The following is a 21,127-nucleotide window of genomic DNA, read 5'->3' on the forward strand; positions in this document are numbered from 1 at the left end:
ATAGTAGCTAATATTTTTGTTTAATTTATATTTTCTTTTACTAAAAAACAAAATTCTTTATTAACTTACCTACTAACCCAAATTTAGTCGGTAAATTATTTACTAAGTTTCAGAATAATAGCTAATAATTTTTTAATTTATATTTACTAGTACTAAAATACAATTTTCTTTCTTAAATTACCTATTATCCTATTTGTAGTCAGTAAATTACCTATTATGTGTCAAAATAGTAGCTAATATTTTTGTTCAATTTATATATTCTTTTGCTAAAAGATAAAAACTCTTTCTTAAATTACTTACTAACTTCATTTTAGTTGGTAAAGTGCCTACTAATATAAGAAATAATAGATAATTTATTTTGTCTAATTCATATTTTCTTTTACTAAAAATACAAAATTCTTTCATATATAACCCACTAAATTACTTAGATTCGGTAAATACCTACTACTTAAAACATAGTCACTAATATATTTTGTTAAAATTATATTTATATTTACTAAAATATAAAATTCTTTATCAACCTACTTGCTAACTTAAATATAGTTAGTAAATTACCTACTAAGTTTCGGAATATGAGCTAATATTTTTTAAATTTTTATTTACTTTTACTAAAATATAATTTTCTTTCTTATGTTACCTACTATCCTAATTTTAGTCCATAAATTACCTACTATTCATAAGAGTAGTCGGTAAAATAGTATTTACATTGTAAAATGCCTACTAAACGCTAATTAGTCGGCAAATCACTTAGTAAATTTTTCATATTACCAACTAAATATAGGATAGCCACTAATAAATTATTTATGTACTATTTTTTTCCCTATAAGTTACCTACTAAACATTTTGTCAGTAAAGTATTTAAATTAGTAGCTACAATTTGCGTGCCAACTTGATGCCATAATTAGCAATTAATTATTTTAGTAGGTAAAGTATTGTAGTTAAATAGTCGGTAAAGATAATTTGTATTTAACAATTTTATTTAACCTTCTATTAGTTAAGTAATTAGTCGGTATTTAACTTCAAATATTTTTTTACCGAAAATTTTATTAGTTATTTTTTATTTTCTTGTAGTGTTCTCTTTTTTCTTTTAAGAAACTAATAAAATAAGGTAATTTTATTTGTAAAATAATTGACAAGTCAGCAAGTTTATCTGAAAACCTTTAACTTCTAGTCACAGTGACTTTTATGAAATTAAATTGAAGTTCAGTGAGTTTTATTAAAGAAATTAATGTTTAGTGACTTTTATGAAGACACTCATAAAGTCAAGTAAGCACATGTGGTGTTTAACCCATAATATAGACCATAGTCATAGGTAGAGAATTTTTAAGAGCTTCTGGAAGGTTTTTCTCTATCTTACAATCTACTTTATGAAGCATTGTCTCCACTTTAAGACATGTTCTCTAAGTCAAGGATTTTCTAAATTTATCTCGTCTAGATAGACCTAGTGAAAGACTCGCAGTCTTCTAACCAACCCATTTTGCATATTCCTTGACAAAATCTATCACCAAACGTCTGTAAGATCCATTCACAAATACCTAAGTAGAATCAAGTATTCCTCTCAGATTTGGTCCAGGCAATGCCGACCTTAGTGACCCATATCTCTAACAATCGCATAAAAGACCTCCCTCCCAACTAATCACTTGCATTCTCTTGTTCACGGTGATTATGTGATGCAACAGACGATTAATCCCATGAGAAGTATCCTTAGAATCTATTTCAAGTGTAATTAATTCTCTAATCATCCCATCTATCTTAGACCCTTTGCTGAGCAATGAAGATCCTACGAGGAGTATGCACTATTCCCATCATTTCCTAAAAATAATAAAAAAAAGAAAAAAATAAAAAAAAGATGCAAAATAATTAAAAAACATTTTTTAACAAATAAAAAATTTCAATGACATAAATTATAAAAATAAAATTTTTGGACTTTTTTGAATTTTAATTAATTTTAAATGATATTATTTTTATTTTTCAAATAAAATAAAAAATGCCCAAAAATTAATTTTTATATCACCAATATTTTCTAAACAATTTTTGACCATACTGGAATTTTTCCAATGAAAAATTCATTTAAAAATAAATTTATTTTAATTTTTTCCTTTTTATTATATTTTTTTAATTTAAAAAGAAATCATGGACCTGAGCTAACCTAGCGCCTTGGCTAGGTGCACCTAGTCTAGTGCACTCTAGACTAGGTGCATGGGACACAACGCGTGCCTAGCCCAATGTGTGCTAGGCTTAATGCCTGATTAACTGTTGCTGCTGCGCACGTGATCGTACTCACATATGCCGATGGCAACGCATAGACTAGTTCTTTCCGACAACAAAACTTGTTCTGATAGAAGGTTTTTAGGTGTTGTGATTACTTTGGGGTGGTCCTTTTCATGAAAAAATAACACCAAGTTAACATTTGAAGAAAAGCCAGCCCTAAATTGAGACTGAAACTAGTCTTAAATGGTCATTTTCTTCCTTAAGCTCGAAATTTCTAGAATTCTACTGATTTTTAACAAACTTCACATGCCTATATCTTGATATCTATTATCTAAATAATGCAAACTATACACCTATAGAGAGCTTGTAAATTCTAGTTTTATTTGTATTATATATGTTCATCAGATAAAACTGCAATAAGATACAATGGCTCAAAGTATGCAACATAATCATATTCATTAAAAATTCTAGAAATGAAACAAAAACAACTAGATCCATTTCTTTCATTCTAACATACATAATTCACGTTAATGATCATATAAAGACCACAAATAAGAAGCAATCAGGCTCTAATACCAATGTAGGAGTTTAAAACATGGCAAGATACAAGTTTTAAGCTATGATCTATCTTTGTCACAATGTCAAGACATGATCACATCTTATATTGAACCATATATGATTTCCACAGTTTAAAAGTTACATGGAATTGTAATTATTTCCATAGAAAATCAATTTGAGAGAAAATATTCTTGTGCCCAAGTAGTGCCAATACTTAAGTCACACAATGCTTCTTAATATTTCAATGTTATATCCAAGACCGTTTCAAAATTCCCATGATTGCTTCTTTATCCTTTTGTTACGCGACCAATAGAAGCACTACACTTCAGTTTTAATATATTTGAAAAGTTTGAATCATTATCGAATGGGCATATCCTTTAACTGCTCATGCAGTTACATCAGCCAATAAACTTTTGCTAACTTAATGGACTTGGGCCTTATTTTCTATTAAATATCAACATGGGTTTTTAGGCTTTCTTGACCCAATCATGTGTGGTCCATACATCATGAATATGAATTTGTTTTTGAAGATACGATTGCTAAAGATATTGGAGTTGAAGAGTGTGCCTACATTACGAGAGCAAGCAAAGGAAAATTTATTGCATCTGCACCTATTCCAAGTTCTAAGCCAAAGGAAAAATGTCATCCACTAACTTGAGATTAATACTCTTATAGTTCTTAGAGATAAGGAAAATAAAGATATTGAATTTAAAAATAAGTATCAAGAAGATGACGGTGTAAAAAATAAAGAGAACTTTAATAAAAAATTATGATGCTACTCAATAAAAATTAAAGAGTAATTATTTTATAATTGTTTGACTTTAGTTTTGAAACAATATATTATTCAAATTTAAGAATATTAGTGTCCTAGACTATTAATAATTTATTTTTATTTTATTTGAATTGAAAAAATATAATTATTTGTATGTTTGTAATCATTTTTAGTTTGATGTTATTTGAATTTTGATAAATTATTCACATTTATTTGACTAGTTCTGATTAACTTTTCTCATGTCTCATTTATTTGACTTTTGATGAACCCTTCTCATATTTATGTCTCACCTCGCTTAAACCAGCGACTTGCGCTCAGAATTTGGGTAGGAGAGATAACAGTTGAGGCCACTATGTATTCAGTAATATTGCAGTGACCATTTCGAGATTATCCAACAAAAAATAGGGGAACAAAAGAGGGGGAAAATAAAAAAGAAAAGAAAAGAAAAGAAAACAAAGGCCTGCTCCTGAGGGACTATTGCTCATTTCAATAGAGAATTTGACAAGCTATGTATAACTGGAAAGAGGAGACTTGCTTTACTTTAATAAGAGGCGTACTATTACATACAAGAACCATAAACTACCAAGGTTATTAGGGAAAAATGAAAAGATTAAGGAGCAAAAAGAAAAAGGGATGTTCTGACTAATAAGAGAGTTTCTGTACATTCGGCTTCATCAATGCCTAGGCTGCATATGTTTCTCTTTAATTCGCAACTTCATTCCTTAATTCTGTAGTTCACTATCACCTACATGTCTTGCTTAGGCTTTCGGCTCAATTCCGAGTAATGACCACCCATTAGCTGTAAAATCTCCTCCCACAAATTTTCTGATGATGAATCTGATGAAGTCCCACATATCAAATTCGAGCTACACGAGGCCACATACCAATAATCTGATTCAATCTCCTCCCTCAACTGATCCAGCTGCCACCCAGCATAGCCAACAAAGAATCTGAAATCCTGAGGTTTCAGCACTCCTTTCTTCACAAGGGCTGCGGCTTCATCCAAACTGTTTCTTGCACCGAAGCACAAGCCAGGGATCACCTCTTCGAAGGTAGGAAGCTTTGCCTTCTCTCCTGTTTTTAACAAAAACATGCTCGCCTCGAGAGGCCCACCAAAATGCAAAGAGCAGTCAGCAAAAGTGGTTGCTAGTTCATTATTAGCGGGCTTCATGTGTTTGATCTTTTTGTTAAGTGGCCGATTAATAATAACTCCGAAGGGCCCCTCCTGTGGATGTCTAGTTCCTGATCTGAGAAGGAGAACAACCGTCCTCTCAAAGGCACGAACCCCATCAAGTTTTTCGGTGGCAACAAGGACGCAGCCAGTCTCAGGCACTGAGATAGGGTGGGCCCATTTCAGGCCAAGTGGTTTGGAATCTTGGGGTGTCCCACCGTGGTTGGCAGCATCAGTCTCTGCAATCTGTGCCTGTTAAAACCATAGAACAAGAGTTTTTAAAGTTCTTACAGCAGAGATTCAACCTATCATAGCATTACTCATCATATTCTCAAGTTATCTAGATTCTAGAAATGATGCACATTGAGGGTTACCCTGGTGCAACAGTAGGTTAATCCATTGTGACCTTCAAATGTTCAAACTACTAAAGGGAAGGCTGCACATATCTAATTCCCCAGAGCCCCCAATGCAACTTGTGCACTTGGACATTCTCTTCGACTTGGAGAATGTTGTCAACACGCCACAAATGTTGAAGCATAGGTCAAGTTTTAAGAGACAAGGGCCAAACACAAATTTGATGATAGGCAGCATGAATTTTTTTTTTTTTTTTTTTTCTGATAGATACAAATTTCATATCAAGACTTCTAGTTCTACTGTTCTTGGCACCTTCCTAGAAATCTTTGTTTTCTAACTCCCTTTAGGGGTTTCAAATAGAGGTGAAATGAAAGTGGGGAGAAGAAAGATTCTAGTTAACATTTGAATAGGGAAGAATAATAATCACTTCCAGATCAGTTAAATCTCATCTTATAGAGCTTCATAATTACACTGACAATGGGAAAGATCATAATACATTCAATCAGTAAAGAAACAAATCACCTGCTCTTGAATAACCATTTTCGCTCTGAACTCTCTCCAATCCCAATTTATACGATGGGACTTCTGGGAAGCATTATCATTAGATCTTTTTCCATCAGGAGAGTTGCTTCCTTTGGAACCATCTCCTTCTGGATTAGATCGATCACCATTTCCTGTATCATCACAAACATATAAATTTCCTGTTAAGTTGCAACTTTTGAAGGTTAAACATCTATTGTGTTATAGTTCAATCAAGACATTGGAATGTTCATATTATTTCTGTAAGTACTCCACACTTAATTGAAACAATCTACCAACGTTTCTGATATTTTTCAAGCAAAAAAAAAAAAAAAAAAAAAAAAAAAAAAAAAAAAATAAGGTTTCCCTTCTGCAATTTTCAAAAAACTTCAGACTTTTTTTTTATGCATTCAAAGGTGCATGTGTGTGTGTGTGTGTGTGTGTGAGTGACACACACACACATGCACCTTTGAATGCCAAAAAAATTGTAAAATGTCAATTTATAAAATTTGAAAAAAAGACCAACCAATATAATATGAAAAACCTAAACCTATATATATTCTTTCAACTTGAAAATATAAAAAGAAAATAAAAACTAAACCTAATTCAGGCCATATAAATCCATGTCATAACCCAATGTTCTAGCAAATGGATTATAAAACTCACTGCAAGGATAATCCCCCAAGACTCCCCTGGCGAATTTTTATTCTCGTTTCCAATCTTTTTTTCCCCATTTGGGTTAGGGTGGAGATTTCTACTTTTTTTTTATCCATACAATAAATATGTAATCATTGTTTGACTTATTAATTAATAACAATCAGAAAAGAAAAAATTCAGAAAGTTTTAGAAATAACACACTGGTATTACCACCAATTTTATATTATTGTCCATATAGTATCAAATGATTTACAAGTTCTAGATACTGATGCAAACATGGTAACAGAGTTGAATGACAAAAAATGATTCATATAGCCAACCCCAACCAGTTTGGGATTAAGGCTTAGTTATTGTTGCATCATTCAAGGTAATCAAATTTTTTTAATAATCCAGCACACCATCTATTCTCTCTTTTTTTTTTTTTTTTTTTTTTTGATAATACCAATATAGATGATGTAATTGTGAGACAAACTACATAATATAACATGTACAAATTAAAACCTAATATTTTAACATACAATATTAATATAAATGTTATAGCTTAGAGGTTAATTAGCTTGTTGAATAGACAGACTATATTTCAATAGTAAAATGTTAATATTCACAATTCTCTGTCAATGGGGAAACATCCTCAGCATATAAACACATAAATAGACCATGCATATGACTATGGTATTGATCTTACCCTTCTATGATATTCTACTAGCACCAGGTGTACAAGGCCAAATTCAATAAACTTAACTGTTTTAACAAGCAGCACAGGATCCATACAATGCATAAAGCGAAAAAATGACTAGTAAATTAAAAAAACTTATATGTTTAGAGGTGGTGAAAAGCACATGGTGATTTTGATTAAATACAGATATATTAACTTAAAAAACCACATATAGCTCCTTCCACTTGTCCATCAAATATTTTTATATGACAAGCCCGCAAAAAAGTGCCTGAAAACTGGCAGTGGTGAGATTTATTTTGTACCTAGGTACATTATGTGAACAATCAAATCCCTATAACAAACTTTTGAAAAATTTTGATGAAAAATTATCCTAGTGATAAGAATGCATTGTAAACTTTTTTTTGCCTTTCTGAGTTGGGAAGAAGCATAGAAACAAAAGCATTAAAGGGTATCAAGAGGTTGCCAATACATGTACAAGAGGGAAATCACTTACTGGACAGGAGGAGAGAGCACAGGCCAAAGAATGAAGAAAGGCAGTAGGCTGCAGCAGCTGAACACACTGTTATGTAGCATGTACTCCTCTCTATAAGTATAACCCAAGTCCTAATGACCCAGGTCTATATTGGCTAGGATCTATTTGCAGATATTATGCTTCTTGTAGCCATTCTAATAATATGCAAATTAATAAATAATCTTGTATTTTTGTAAGGTAATTTAGTAATTTTCTAGTTAATTTCTCTATATAAGGTTACCTCTAAGGTATATTTGGTTTTTGGTTGAATTAAATTATTTTGGGTGCAACCACCTAGGGTTCTACATTATACTACGTATATCCTCAAACTACTACCCACTAAACCAAAAGTTAAAGAATCAAGCAACCTTGCTAATATGTATTAGCCAAAAACCAAGAGCGACTATTCCATCCCAAAGAAGGTGTCCTAATGCTGTGAGCCGAAACACACCTCAAAAAAGGAGCTGCACTAGCGTAACCTCATCCAATGATGAACATCTATCAGCCATAATAATTCATCTTAATTTTAAGGTTCTCCATGGCCACTGTATTCTCCAGCACAATTTCCCAAAAAAACGAGCAACCTTCATAGCAGTGCACTGCTTCTACATTTATGGGAAGTTTACTTTTCCTCCCCTAAGACTTTCCTTAAGAAAGGCACAAGAATAAGTTTACATAAAAATTTTTCCTCCATGATAATTCTCCATCTAACATAGTGGTTTCTTTGCAGATCCATGACTACAATACATTTCAAACACAACAAAATAAATGGTAAAAGCCTCTAATTACCAACCTTAAAAGTTCCTCAAACAACCCATATTCTAATCCACAAGGAATGTATACAATCGATCACTACAGCAAATTTCTATTCTTACACCCACAAAGAGATATTCAGAAACAGGGATGCCAAAGAAGAACCAAACGCATGAAAAGTGAGAACAATGAAAAGTCTTAATTTGATTAATCATTCTTGAGATTGAGGCAGATAGCGTATTGCTGCAAAATCACAATAGATGAATAATGTTGAAACATGGTTTTAAAATGTAGGAAAATTCGTAACTACCTGTTAAACTAATAGAACACGCCCAAATCATGAGAAACATGAAATATGACTCGGAAAACATGCACCAGATAGAGAAAAACAGTATAAAAGAATTCATATGAATTCTCCTTACTCGTGAACAGTTCCTCATGCTATATGAAACTGACTTCAATAGCTTGCAATTGTAGAAAAGAATTAAAGAAGCTATTGACTTTCAGAAACCTAGATGATATGACCACATATAAAAAAATTAATTAATTAAAAAAAAAAAAATCTATTTGGTTGCCAACTATTGAGCATTATGGACCTAAGAGTATGAATATCAAACTGGCATATTACAAGTTGAATTGGGCTTGAGATTGGGCTCCCCATCACCAAAATGACCTAAGCCATTTTGGTTTGGTTTGCCAACTCTTATATGCCCTTTGATTTTCTTGTACGCTACTGATGTGGGACTTCTTTCTACAAGTAATATTCCAACACTACCCCTTAAGTGGCAACTGGGACCACCTGTTGACACTTGAAACTTGAAACTAAATGCAATGGCAACACCAGAAAATTGAATTGAAACTGAAACTGTGCCCTAACTTGGTCAGATGTCATGTTGAATTTTGAATCCAGGCAGTGTTATTAAAGGAGTGGGAGGCACCCCTCTGCCGCCTCGACTGGGTCGCCCCTCTTTGGCACCTCCAGAGTCAACACCTTAGGTCGGCAAGGTGAGAAACCAGGCGGGCGAGAGGCATCGCCTCTTTAAAACAAAGCAGAACCTTTTTTTTTTTTAATTTTATAAGACAAAAATATAAAACCCTACACACTTACCTGTTGCCTACAGAAAAAAGGAAGACAGTAGCCTCCAGAGCTACGAGTCCAGGTATCTCTCTCTCTCTCTCTCTCTCTCTCTCTCTCTCTCTCTCTCTCTTCCTCCTCTGTTTCTGTTATCTTCTTCCTCCTCTGTCATCCTGTCTTCCTCCCTCCCCTGCTCTTTTCTTTGGAAAACGCAGCAACACTGCAGCATTTTTTTTTCCTTTCCTTCTCCTCCTTCTTCTCCTTCTTCCTGGTTGGGTTCTTCCTACCCTGTTATGCTTTCGGTGTACAGCGGTCTTCCCTCTTTTTTTTTTTTTTGTTTCCTTTCCTTCTCCTTCTCTATGGTTGGTTTTATTAATTAATTAATTATTTAATTATTTACTATTAATTTAATTATTTACCTTTTATTTTTATTAATTAATTATCTAAATTTTATGGATATTGTTAAATTAATTATTTTACTTGTTAATTATTTAATTATTTAACATGGATATTGTTAAATTAATTATTTTAATTATTTAATATGGATATTGTTAATTTAATGGTAATTAATTTACTTTTTACGTATTATTCTTGTTAATTTGATTAATTTTGCTTTTTATCTTGTTAATTTATTGTTTAATTAATATGAGTATTGTTAATTTGTTTGTAATTAATTTACTTTTTAATTGTTATTCTTATTAATTTAATTAGTTTTACTTTTTTTTTGCGGTTAATTAATTATTTATTTTATATAGGAATTATTAATTTATTGTTAATTTGGCTATTTTACTTGTTGTTTATTTTATATAGTAATTATTATTCTATTGTTAATTTGATTATTTTACTTTTTGTTCTTGTTAATTAATTATTTAATTAATATGAGTACTATTAATTTGTTTGCAATTAGTTTGCTTTTTAATTGTTATTCTTGCTAATTTAATTAGTTTTGCTTTTTCTCTTGTTAATTAGTTGTTTATTTTATATAGGAATTATTAATTTATTGTTAATTTGATTATTTTACTTTTCGTTTTTGTTAATTAATTGTTTAATTTACATAGGCATTGTTAATTTGCTGGTAATTAATTTACTTTTTACTTGTTATTCTTGTTAATTAGTTGTTAGTTTGATTAGTTTTACTTTCTTTTCTTATTTTGTTAATTAGTTGTTTATTTTATATGGGCATAATTTGATTACTTTACTTTTTATTCTTGTTAATTAATTGTTTAATTTGTTTTTTATTCTTGTTAATTTTTTTGTTAGATTATAAATGGGTGATAAGGGTAATACAACTGGATCTTTTACTAGCAATAGAAGGACGGACCCAGGATGGGCACGTGTAATTCAAGTTAGTAAAAATAATACCAATGACCTTCAATGTATGTAATGCATGAAAGTTTATAAAGGGGAAGGTAATAGAATCAATCAACATCTTGCTAGAGGCTACAAAAATGTAGTCCGGTGTCCAAAATATCCAGAAGATGTAAGAAATTAAATGCAGAAGATGTAAGAAACCAAATGCAGGAATACATTGCTAAAAAAAAAGAGAGCAGAAATCAGTTATGAATATGGAAAGACCACTTGAATTTGATGATGTTGAAGTACTGGGGTTTGATGAAAATGAGGAAGAGGAAGAGTTGATGCAATAAATTGGTAGTGAAAAACGAAGGCAAATAATAAATGTTAGTGGCACTGGTACTAGTGCTTCAAAAAAACCAAAAGTTTTACCACCCCAAAGTAGTAGAGGGCCTATTAACTGTTATTTTTCTCCTAAACCAGCTGTTATGGAAAAAAAATGAGGCAAACTACTATTGATGAAAATAGTCCAGCTAAGAAGGAGTTAAGGGAGCATGCTTGTGTTGCCATAGCACAATGGATGTATGATGTGGGAATAGCTTTTAATGCTGTGAATTATGATAGCTTCGAGGAAATGATTCGAGCGATTAGAAATTATGGGAGGGAAATGAAACCTCCAAGTTTTCATGAGGTTAGAGTTCGGTTACTTAGCAAGGAAGTACAAACCATAAATGATCTTCTTGAGTCTCATAAAGAAGAATGGGAAAATTATGGATGTTCATTGATGTGTGATAGATGGATGGATAGAAAAGGAAAAACGTTGATTAATTTCTTGGTTAATAGTCCAAAGGGAAGTGTATTTATTAAATCAGTTGATGCAAGTGATGAATCAAAGACAGCGGCATTATTGGCTAGTTTAATTGAGAACTAATTGATGAAAATTGGTCCTGAAAAAGTGGTTCAAGTGGTTACAGATAATACATCAAATAATGTTGCAGCAGGGAAAATTTTTATTTAATTTTTTTCTATTACTGAAAAAATATCATTTTATTTTTATTATTAACGAAATGAATTTTTCTACTTGTTTTTTATAGGGAAAATATTGAAAGCAAATTTTCCTCATCTATACTAGACTCCATGTGCAGCCCATTGTATAAATTTGATCCTGAAGGATATTTTTAAGATCCGTGTTTTCAAAGAATTATTCCGCAAAGCTGTTAAACTTATTGGTTTCATATATGGCTCTTCAGGAGTTTTAAATATGTTGCGAAAGTTTACTAATGGAGTAGAATTGCTAAGGCCAGGGCAAACTAAATTTGCCACTGCTTTTATTACACTGGGAAGGATTCATCTTCAGAAGGCCAAAATTAGAAAAATGTTTACTTCGGAAAGCTGGACCACTAGTAAATGAGCTAGAGAGGTGAAAGGCAAAAGGTGTGAAAGGACAGTTTTGAATCCTGCTTTCTGGAATCACGTTATTTATGCTCTTAAGAATTCTGGCCCTCTTATTCGTTTGCTTCGACTAGTTGATAATGAAAAAAAAACCGTCATGGGATTATATCTTTGAAGCTATGGATAGGGCCAAAGAAACAATTGCCAACTCATTCAATGGCAATGAAAAGAAATACAAGAGCGTTTTGAGATTATTGATGTGAGATGGTCCCTTCAATTGCATCGTCCTTTGCATGCTGCTGGATACTTTCAGAATCCTGAATTTTGTTATCCAAATAAGATGAGAATTGAGTCTGATGAAGAGGTCAATACAGGATTGCTTTCGTGCATTCATAAGATGGAAAAAGATTCAGCAAAAGTGGACATGATTCTTGATGAAATTGAGAGATACAAGGCAGCTACGGGGACCTTTAGTTTTCCTTCTATTAGAGGAAGAACAACTAAATCAGTAGGTTATTAATTTAAATTCTTATTAAGTTTTCATTTTGCTCATTTATTAATTTATATTATGAGTTTAACAATCATTGGCTCTATATTTTAATAGCTGCTTCGTGGAAAACATATGGGGACCTTTATTAATTTAAATTGAGAGATACAAGGTAGCTATGGGGACCTTTAGTTTTCTTTCTACTATTAGAGGAAGAACAACTAAATCTCTATGTTATTAATTTAAATTCTTATTAAGTTTTCATTTTGCTAATTTATTAATTTATATTATGAATTTAACAATCATTGGCTCTATAATTTAATAGCTGCTTCGTGGAAAACATATGATTCTTCAACTCCAAACTTACAAAAGTTTGCTGTAAAGATTCTGAGTCTTACATGTAGTGCAAGTGAGTGCGAGAGAAATTAGAGTGGATTTGAGCATGTAAGTAATATATATATATATATACTTTGTTATTTTATTTTGAACCTTTTAAGTTTGAAGTTTAATTTATTTGTTACTGTAAAGTTAATGATAACTTCATAATAAGAAAAGAAATCGGCTATTTCAAGAACGCTTAGATAATTTGGTATATGTGAAGTACAATAGAGCGCTGCTACGCCGACACACTTTTGGGGATAGCACAACATCTATTGATTTAGCAAATATTGATGAAAGTAATGAGTAGTTACTTTGTGAATTAGAAAAAGGCAATGGAGATGATGATGATTCTCTTGTTTTCATGGATGACGTGTTGACCTGGGGTGATGTTGGTAGAGCAGCTGGAGTTTCTGAATCTCGTTATGAATCGAGATCGGTTGCAAGATCACCACCAGTTGAGACTTCATCATTTCGAAAGCCTCGTCCAATGAGAGGTGCATCCTCTTCGCAAGTTGATGATGAAGAGGAGGAAGAATTTGTGATGGCTGCTGTTGAAAATGAAGATGATTTTGGAAATCTTAATGATGATTAATTTTAGTTACAAGTTTTTTATGTATTTCTTGCATTTTGTTTATTGTGACTCATTATTAAAGTCTGAACTTCTATAATTTGTGCTACAGGAGTTTTATATGATCGCAAGATTCCCAATAAGTTGAAAAAAAAAAATTTACGTATAGCCATATGACCGGCCATGTTATATGGTAGTGAGTGTTGGGCAATGAATGAGCCATATATGTCTAAGATAAGAGTTGTGGAGATGAGGATGTTAGGTGAATGAGTGGCTATACTAGACTGGATAAAATCTGTCTGTAATGAGAGTATTAAAGAAATGTAGGAGTGGTGCCAATTAAGGATAAGTTGAGAGAAGAGAGATTGAAGTGTTTTGGTCATGTAAAGCGGAGACATACAGAGGCTCCAGTTAGACAAATGGAGCACATTTGGTTAAAGGATAAAAAGAAAAGAAGGGATAAACCTAAACTGACTTGTAGAAGAGTAGTACAACATGACCTAGAAACATTACACATTTTCGAGGATTTAACCCAAAATCATTTAGAGTTGAGAAAGAGAATTCATATAGCCGACCCCAATAAATTTTTTTGATAAAACTTAAGTTTAGTTAAGTTGAGTTGAACTTCCATAATTTATATTTTCTATTCTATGACTTATGACCTATTTCTAATTTTCTATTTATCATGTATAATTTTATAGCATCACTTTTATTTTATACATAAGTTGAAAATGCAGGTATGAATTATTTCTTTTTCTAACATTTCTTATTATTATTTGTGTTATTACTTATGTTGTATATTTCAATTTTACAGTCTCACATTGTCACTTGTATCTTATACTTAAGTTGAAAATACAGATATGCACTCTTTTTAATTTCTCTTGTATTACATATAGATATAGTGCAAATAATGTTTTTTTTTTCTTTCTAATATGCTTTTTTTACTTGTCATCTATTTAAAAATATGAATTTATATGTTATAAGTACACACATATATATATAATTTTGGCAATTAAGGTTATAGCGCCTTGCTTCAAAAAAGCCCTCGCCTCGCCTCTCACCTAAGGCCATAAGGTTCTCTATCGCCTTTCGCCTTGATAACACTGAATCCAGGAGTGTGAATATCAAATTGGTAGGCTAAAAGTTGAACTAGGCTTGAGATTGGGCTCCCAATCACCAAATGTCCTAAGCCATTTTGGTTTGGTTTGCCAACACTTATATGCCCTTTGATTTTCTTGTACATTGTCAATACGGGAATTGTTCCCACAAGTGATATTCCAATACCAACCAAACCAACATTTCCATTTAGCCTAAAATATTAGAGACAGGTCTCTAATGAATAAACTTGCAAGACATGCAGTAGATGCAGAAAATTAGCAAAAGATAAGATGTATAACTACCCCTTTGCTGCAAATAGTCCCCTATTAAACTGGCTTCATGAGCTCGCATTGCTTTCATGATACCTAGGACTTGGACAACAGATAAGCAACAATATTTCCATTTACTTGGCAACCACAAAAAAATGTCATGTGGACAATGAATTCATGAAAAAGCAAATTTGGATGTCATTCTAAACTTACATTCTGAATTCAACGTGGCCCATGGAACCTTCTTGAGTCCAGTGAATTGTGATAGAGTCATTCTAATTTTAGTTATGTTCTAAATAAGCCGGTTTTTATGTTATTTAGGTTTTTATTTAAGAGAATAATATTTTTGTAATTTTCAGTTTAATGGGTTCAAATTTTATTGTTGGGCCTTAAAAGGAGTACATTTATATGTTAGGGTCTAATGCATGGCTAACTTAGTTTAAAAGTATGTTCTTAAATTTTGAAATGATACTCCAATAATTTACTGGAGAGACCTAGCCTATGATCATTAATCCAAACACCAATACATGCAAATTTACAATCCAACTTTGTTAAGTGTTTATTTATCCATACAAATGTAGGCTTCTAAAGGCATTTACAAGGAACTCAACTGAATCCTAAAAGTCTCACCAATAACCCAGGATCTTGCTTTTATCAAACTGACATTCAAAATCAAATCAATGGATAGCCAAGTAAGGGTTCTGAAATTGTTAGGAGTAAACCGATATAGCAGCTTCCTAATATCAAGATAATAACTTTGCCAACAATGTAACCTTCTACAATTGAAGTTTTGAATTCTAATCTTGAAGCCTCAACTAATTCACAATGAAATTGAGATTGAGCAATGCAAAATGTACTTCCCCACTGTCAAAAGGTACTAAATGTCAAAAGGTACTAAACTATCATCGACCGTGACAATTAACAATCCAACTACTAAGCTAAGGCTCACAAAAACCATTCCAAAATAGAAAAATTCTGCATTACACTTCTAAGAGTGAGATTGAAAACACAACTAGTCCCAAATCCTAATGGAAGGCCCAACATCAAATTTTTTACCCATAGTAGATAAAGGTTTAGTTGAGTTGAGTAGATACAATTGAAAAATCAACAAAGCCCTTGACTCATAAAATTGAAAAACACCTTAACAAAATTAAGCCAATTACTATCCAGTGCAATTAAACATGAAGTAAGAGTACACTAATTCAACTAAACTCTGAATGTTCACCTGCAGTGCTTAGAGCATAGTTTTATGATGTTATTTAAGTTTCCTAATTCACATGCAATTTGTGTCCTCCATCACCCTCGCAAAATGGCTATGTAGACATTGAATTGAAGTATTCTTCAACATTCAATTTGTATATGAAAAACTAAAATTAAAATCTTTCTTCTTCATCTCACTTCCAACTCAACAATCATGTATGTATATTTGTCTATTTGGCAAGGTAATTTTTATAGCCTGTCCCTAAATTTTGTCTCGTGTTTCATTTTCGTCCCCGAACTTCAATTTATTATAATAAAATCACTCAACTTTAATTTTATTTTAAAAAAAAAAATCCCTCTAACCTACCATAGCGGTTTCCAGGTTAAAAGAAGAGATTATTATTTTGCCCATCTCTCTCAAAAATAAAATTACCAATTTATCCCTTTTCATTCTTTCTCTCCCACCTTTATAATCAAATTAATTAATAATTATTTATCAATAAAATTATTTTATTTTATTTGTAAATACAATTATTAATTATATACCATTATTAATTATTATTAGTATTATTAAATATATAACAACTCAAAAATTCAAACAAATATTATTTTAACATTAATTTAAAAAGAAAGGAAGGAATAAAACCACCTAGGCAGGGCAAAATAGTAATTTATCTTCTTTTACAAAATTAAAGTTAAAAGTGATTTTATTATAACAAATTGAAGTTTATGGATGAAAGTGAAACACGGGCAAAGTTCAGGAAAGGACTATAAAAATTACCCCTAGTTGGTAACTGTCTTTATATATACTTCCCCTGTACTAGAGTTATACCCCTCAAATCATAAAGTATAGCTCCTTTGGAGGAACATTTTGAACTAAATATTTAAAAATAAAAGAGAGAGAGAGAGACTCCAGGATTTGATTTCTTTGTTTCTGGTACGTTGCTTCAAGACATGAAAAATATAATTTATAGAATACCATTATTACCCGGTTGTTCCTGGAAATTGCTGAGCAGATCTTCATAGTGAACTTAACATTTAACTTAGAAAATTTATTTGATAAGAAAATTATTAAAGCAGCATCCCTTCTCTCCCTAAGTCAGTCCTATGATACTAAAATTCCTTTCAAGAAAGACCGCCACTTAAAAACTACAAGTCAAACAAAATGGGCTATTTATCTGCTACATTCTGTAGAGCAAAAGTGGATTAAAACTTTTCTTCTTCAATGAATTATCTCTAGTGCAAGAAATAGCTTCACAGCACAAAAGTTTCCCACCACCATTGTATTTCCAATCATTAACCTAATTCCCATCTAATTCCTCAGTTGGTTAACCAGTCCAACCATTCTGATTTTGATCACAAGAACATTATTCAAATTCCTCAACATAAAGCAGGAGAGTCAAATTACAATATCAATAACACTGTAAGCACCAATCCAAACAGGAACCAGACATAGAATTCTAAATTCCACAGAAATGAAGCACAGGGAATTTCAAGGAAAGGGGGAAAAAAAGGTGCATGAAGACGTTACCGTTATTATTCTTCTTAGCCATGGCTCTGATAACCAACGAATGATACCCATAGCAGGAAGAAGAAGAATAAGAGAGCTTCCCCCCCAAAACCCTGATCTCGAATACCCCAACTTTTCCAAAATTCCAGGAATTTGATTTCACGGGAATCATTGAATAGTTCCTGACCCAAAAGGGGCTATGAGTTGAATTCTTGACATGCAGTGCCCAAGGATCCATGCCTCCAAAATTAAAAGGAAAAGGAAAAAAGATTAGAACTTGCCAGGAAAATGAATAGAAAAGAATGAGTGAGCGGAGGAATTTTCAGATTTTTTTTTTTTTTTTTTTTTTTTTTTGAGAAATCAAAAATGAAAGGGAAGGACGACGACGACTTTCACCTCTATCTACTTTAGAAACGATGACAGGGTAAAGGTGAGAAAATGGGCAACGGATATATTATTATTAATATTTTATTAATTTTTAGATAAATTTAATATAAATTAAATTATTAAAATTAATTACTTTTTTTTATCCGATTAAAATTAATTACTTACATTCTTGATATCTCACATTATACTACTTATTATATCCATTTTTGATAAATAAAAGATAAAAATATTAATAATATTAAAAAATTTGAAAAAAATTATAATAATATTAGCTTATCTACTTAAAGAGAGAGAGTCAATTAATTTTTTTATTAAAATATTATATTTTAGTAAATATGAAATAAATTATGTATTTTTATGACTCGTTTGAATTTAGTTATTTTTTTTTATATTCAAATATTGATTAAATTTATTAAATTTTGAAATGTTAAAACCTCAATACTTAAAAATCTATTTAAAAGCTTTATTTTAATTTATATTTTTATATATTAATTTCAAAAAAAAATTAAATCTTTTATTGAGATGAAATATTTATCATTAAATATAAAAGTCAAAATAAATAAATGAAAAGATAAGAGCGTGCAATGGAATCAAAACTTAAGAATTAATTTATTTATTTTTTAAAATTTTAATTATAAATTATTAATTTGATTATAAGAAATATAAATAATTTTTTAATATAAATTTGATTTTATATATAAACAAATTCATTAATTATTATTCATTAATTATTGAATTAAATATTTATTAACTAATGAGATTTAATTTAAATAGTATTTAAATTGTTTTTAAATGTGTGAAATTTTAAATTTAAATTTTAAATAAAGTCAATTATATAAAAAATAATAAATATTTAAATTAAAATATATTAATATATATTTAAATATAAATATGTAATTTAATAATTATCAAATATATTTTTATATAAGATTAATTTTATAACATATTTTTTATTTTTTAAAATTTTAAAAATAAATAATGAAAACAGAAAGAGAACAACTCGAGAAAGGCCAGACAAACGAAGGAAAGGAAAATGACGATGAGAGAGAATATGCCAGCCGAATTTCTATTTTTATTTTTTATTTTAAAATTGGAAAATATCGGCGCATGTTAGTAAATTTATATTGTGACTTTACATGCATGCGCCGGCGGATGAACTAACGCACACCACATCCCGTTGGTATCTTCCAAATGCATGTATGACTATGAGTGTCACAACTAGGCTTAATAATTTTTTTTTTTTATTTTAATTTAGTACAATTATTTTTATAATAATTCTAATAGGTAATGATCACTAAGTTCTTGTTTTTTATCGAAAAGTTAAAGTATATATTGATTATAAAGTGTATGTGAATAAATTATATAATAAAAAATTTTTATAAAAATTATTATAATTTTAATAATTATTTATTATTATCACTGAACTATACATATATATATTTTAAATTTTTGATAGAAAAAAACAAAAAGCTTTATCCTAGGCTCGGTGTGTGGTATCTTAGGTTGAGGTCCATGAGTTAGTGAGTGTGTCTCATAGGCTGGCGCTTCTACATTTTATAGTGATCGTGAAATATGTGTATATATAAATTATATAACAATAAAAATTTAATTAAAATGATCATAATTTTAATAATGACCTACTAGTATTATTGACCCGTGTGTGTATAATCACTAAGTTAAATTAAACAATTCAAATTTTGTTAGTTGAATTTTATATATGAACTCAAACTAAACGAAATTTATATTATAATGTTATTTTTTACAAAATAAATCTTATTTTATTAATAATTATTATTAGATAAATTATTAAAATTTCATTAAATAGTGAAATAATTAAAATAAAAAATAAATTAAAGTAACATAGAAGACAATCTTAACTAAATTAATAAAACTAATTAAAATTAAAATTTGAAGTTGTTGGAGATGCATTTGGGATATGGCTGATTTTTCTTTTTGCTATTTAAAATATGATTAATTTTAAATTTGAAATCTCTCAATTTTAAAGATAAATTCAGTGCTAATAAATTAAAACTCTTAATTTTTAGTGTTTATCTTATCCTTTTTTGTTATAAATAATGAGTATCGTATCCCAATAGATCTGATAATATAAATTAATATTCAGTGTTTGATATCAATAGACTTCAATTTGCTTGACTCAAAATTTATTGATATTTTAATATTTAACATTAATGTCTGGCTCCATATTTGGCAGGGATTAATTATATAAATAATGTACTTTTAAAAATATTTTATCAAAATAATATGAATTTAAAATTATTTATTAATACAATATGCTCTTGTGAAAACACCAAGTCAGAAAGCAATTTCAATGTTTAACAAAAAAATATAAAATCACCAATACAAAAGACAATTTCAGTAGCAATATCAAAATATCATATCAAAGTGTCAGAGTTATTATTTGTGTCAAAGTCAACGTGATAGGATATCAAATATACACAAAACTACTAGTTAAATTAGTACTTTCATAATTATCAAATTGCTTGTAAAAACATCAGAATATATCAAAACTTTAGAATATGTACAATATAGAGAATATATTCCCCAACGACATACTTAACTTTCCCTATAAATTTAAATTCTTTCTCCTCTTCTCAGATTGCATATTTTTGAAGTATAGAGAGAAGAAGTTTTTAGAAGTCACTTATTGCTTCTATACCATATTTTATTTTTTATTTTTCTCCCTTCTCCTTAATACAAAAAATTTTTATTTTTAATTCTTCATATGTTTTGTTTGATTAATGTATATAGGTTTCTTTTTTTATATATAGAATTTGTTAATGTTATATTTATTCTTTTTATGTCTATTTATTGTAATAAATAAACATATAAATATTTTCTTGGAATTAATCCTTAAAGTGAAAATTAATGAATAATTTCTATGAGTGTTATTATTTTTTTTTATTTTAATTTCTATTCTAAATATAAATATTTATATTTCAATTTATATTATAAATATTTCAAGATTATACAATTATAAAAATATTTTAGGGAAAATTTTCAAATAAATTTAGTTAATATAAATTAAGTTATGTTAGAAAAAAAAAAAACTATGAAGTACATAATGTAAATAGATGACATTGAACAAATATTCAAATGTAAATAATATAATTATAATTGAACGTATATTAAATTAGACTAATGTCGACTGATGTGTCCTCCTATGCCTTATCATGGAAGCCTCCTAGTCTGTGGTAGATTTCGGTGAATATCTATTTGTCGGACCACTAGATCTGCTTTTGACTCTCCTTCTCATTATGCATTCTG

At 29.9% G+C, this 21,127-nt stretch overlaps 1 protein-coding gene across 1 annotated transcript; it reads right to left on the reverse strand.

The window, feature by feature from the left end:
* Positions 1-4,054: 4,054 nt before the first annotated feature.
* On the reverse strand, positions 4,055-17,871 carry LOC110673134 (uncharacterized). The gene is made up of 3 exons (XM_021836172.2): positions 17,477-17,871; positions 5,589-5,740; positions 4,055-4,964 (listed from the first exon to the last, which is right to left on the reverse strand). The coding sequence occupies exons 1-3, from the start codon at positions 17,691-17,693 to the stop codon at positions 4,287-4,289; spliced, it is 1,047 nt and encodes a 348-aa protein (XP_021691864.2). The 5' UTR covers positions 17,694-17,871; the 3' UTR covers positions 4,055-4,286.
* Between the last annotated feature and the right edge of the window lie 3,256 nt (positions 17,872-21,127).

Source organism: Hevea brasiliensis, chromosome 16, assembly GCF_030052815.1.
Source record: "Hevea brasiliensis isolate MT/VB/25A 57/8 chromosome 16, ASM3005281v1, whole genome shotgun sequence".
NCBI classification, from domain to species: domain Eukaryota; kingdom Viridiplantae; phylum Streptophyta; class Magnoliopsida; order Malpighiales; family Euphorbiaceae; genus Hevea; species Hevea brasiliensis.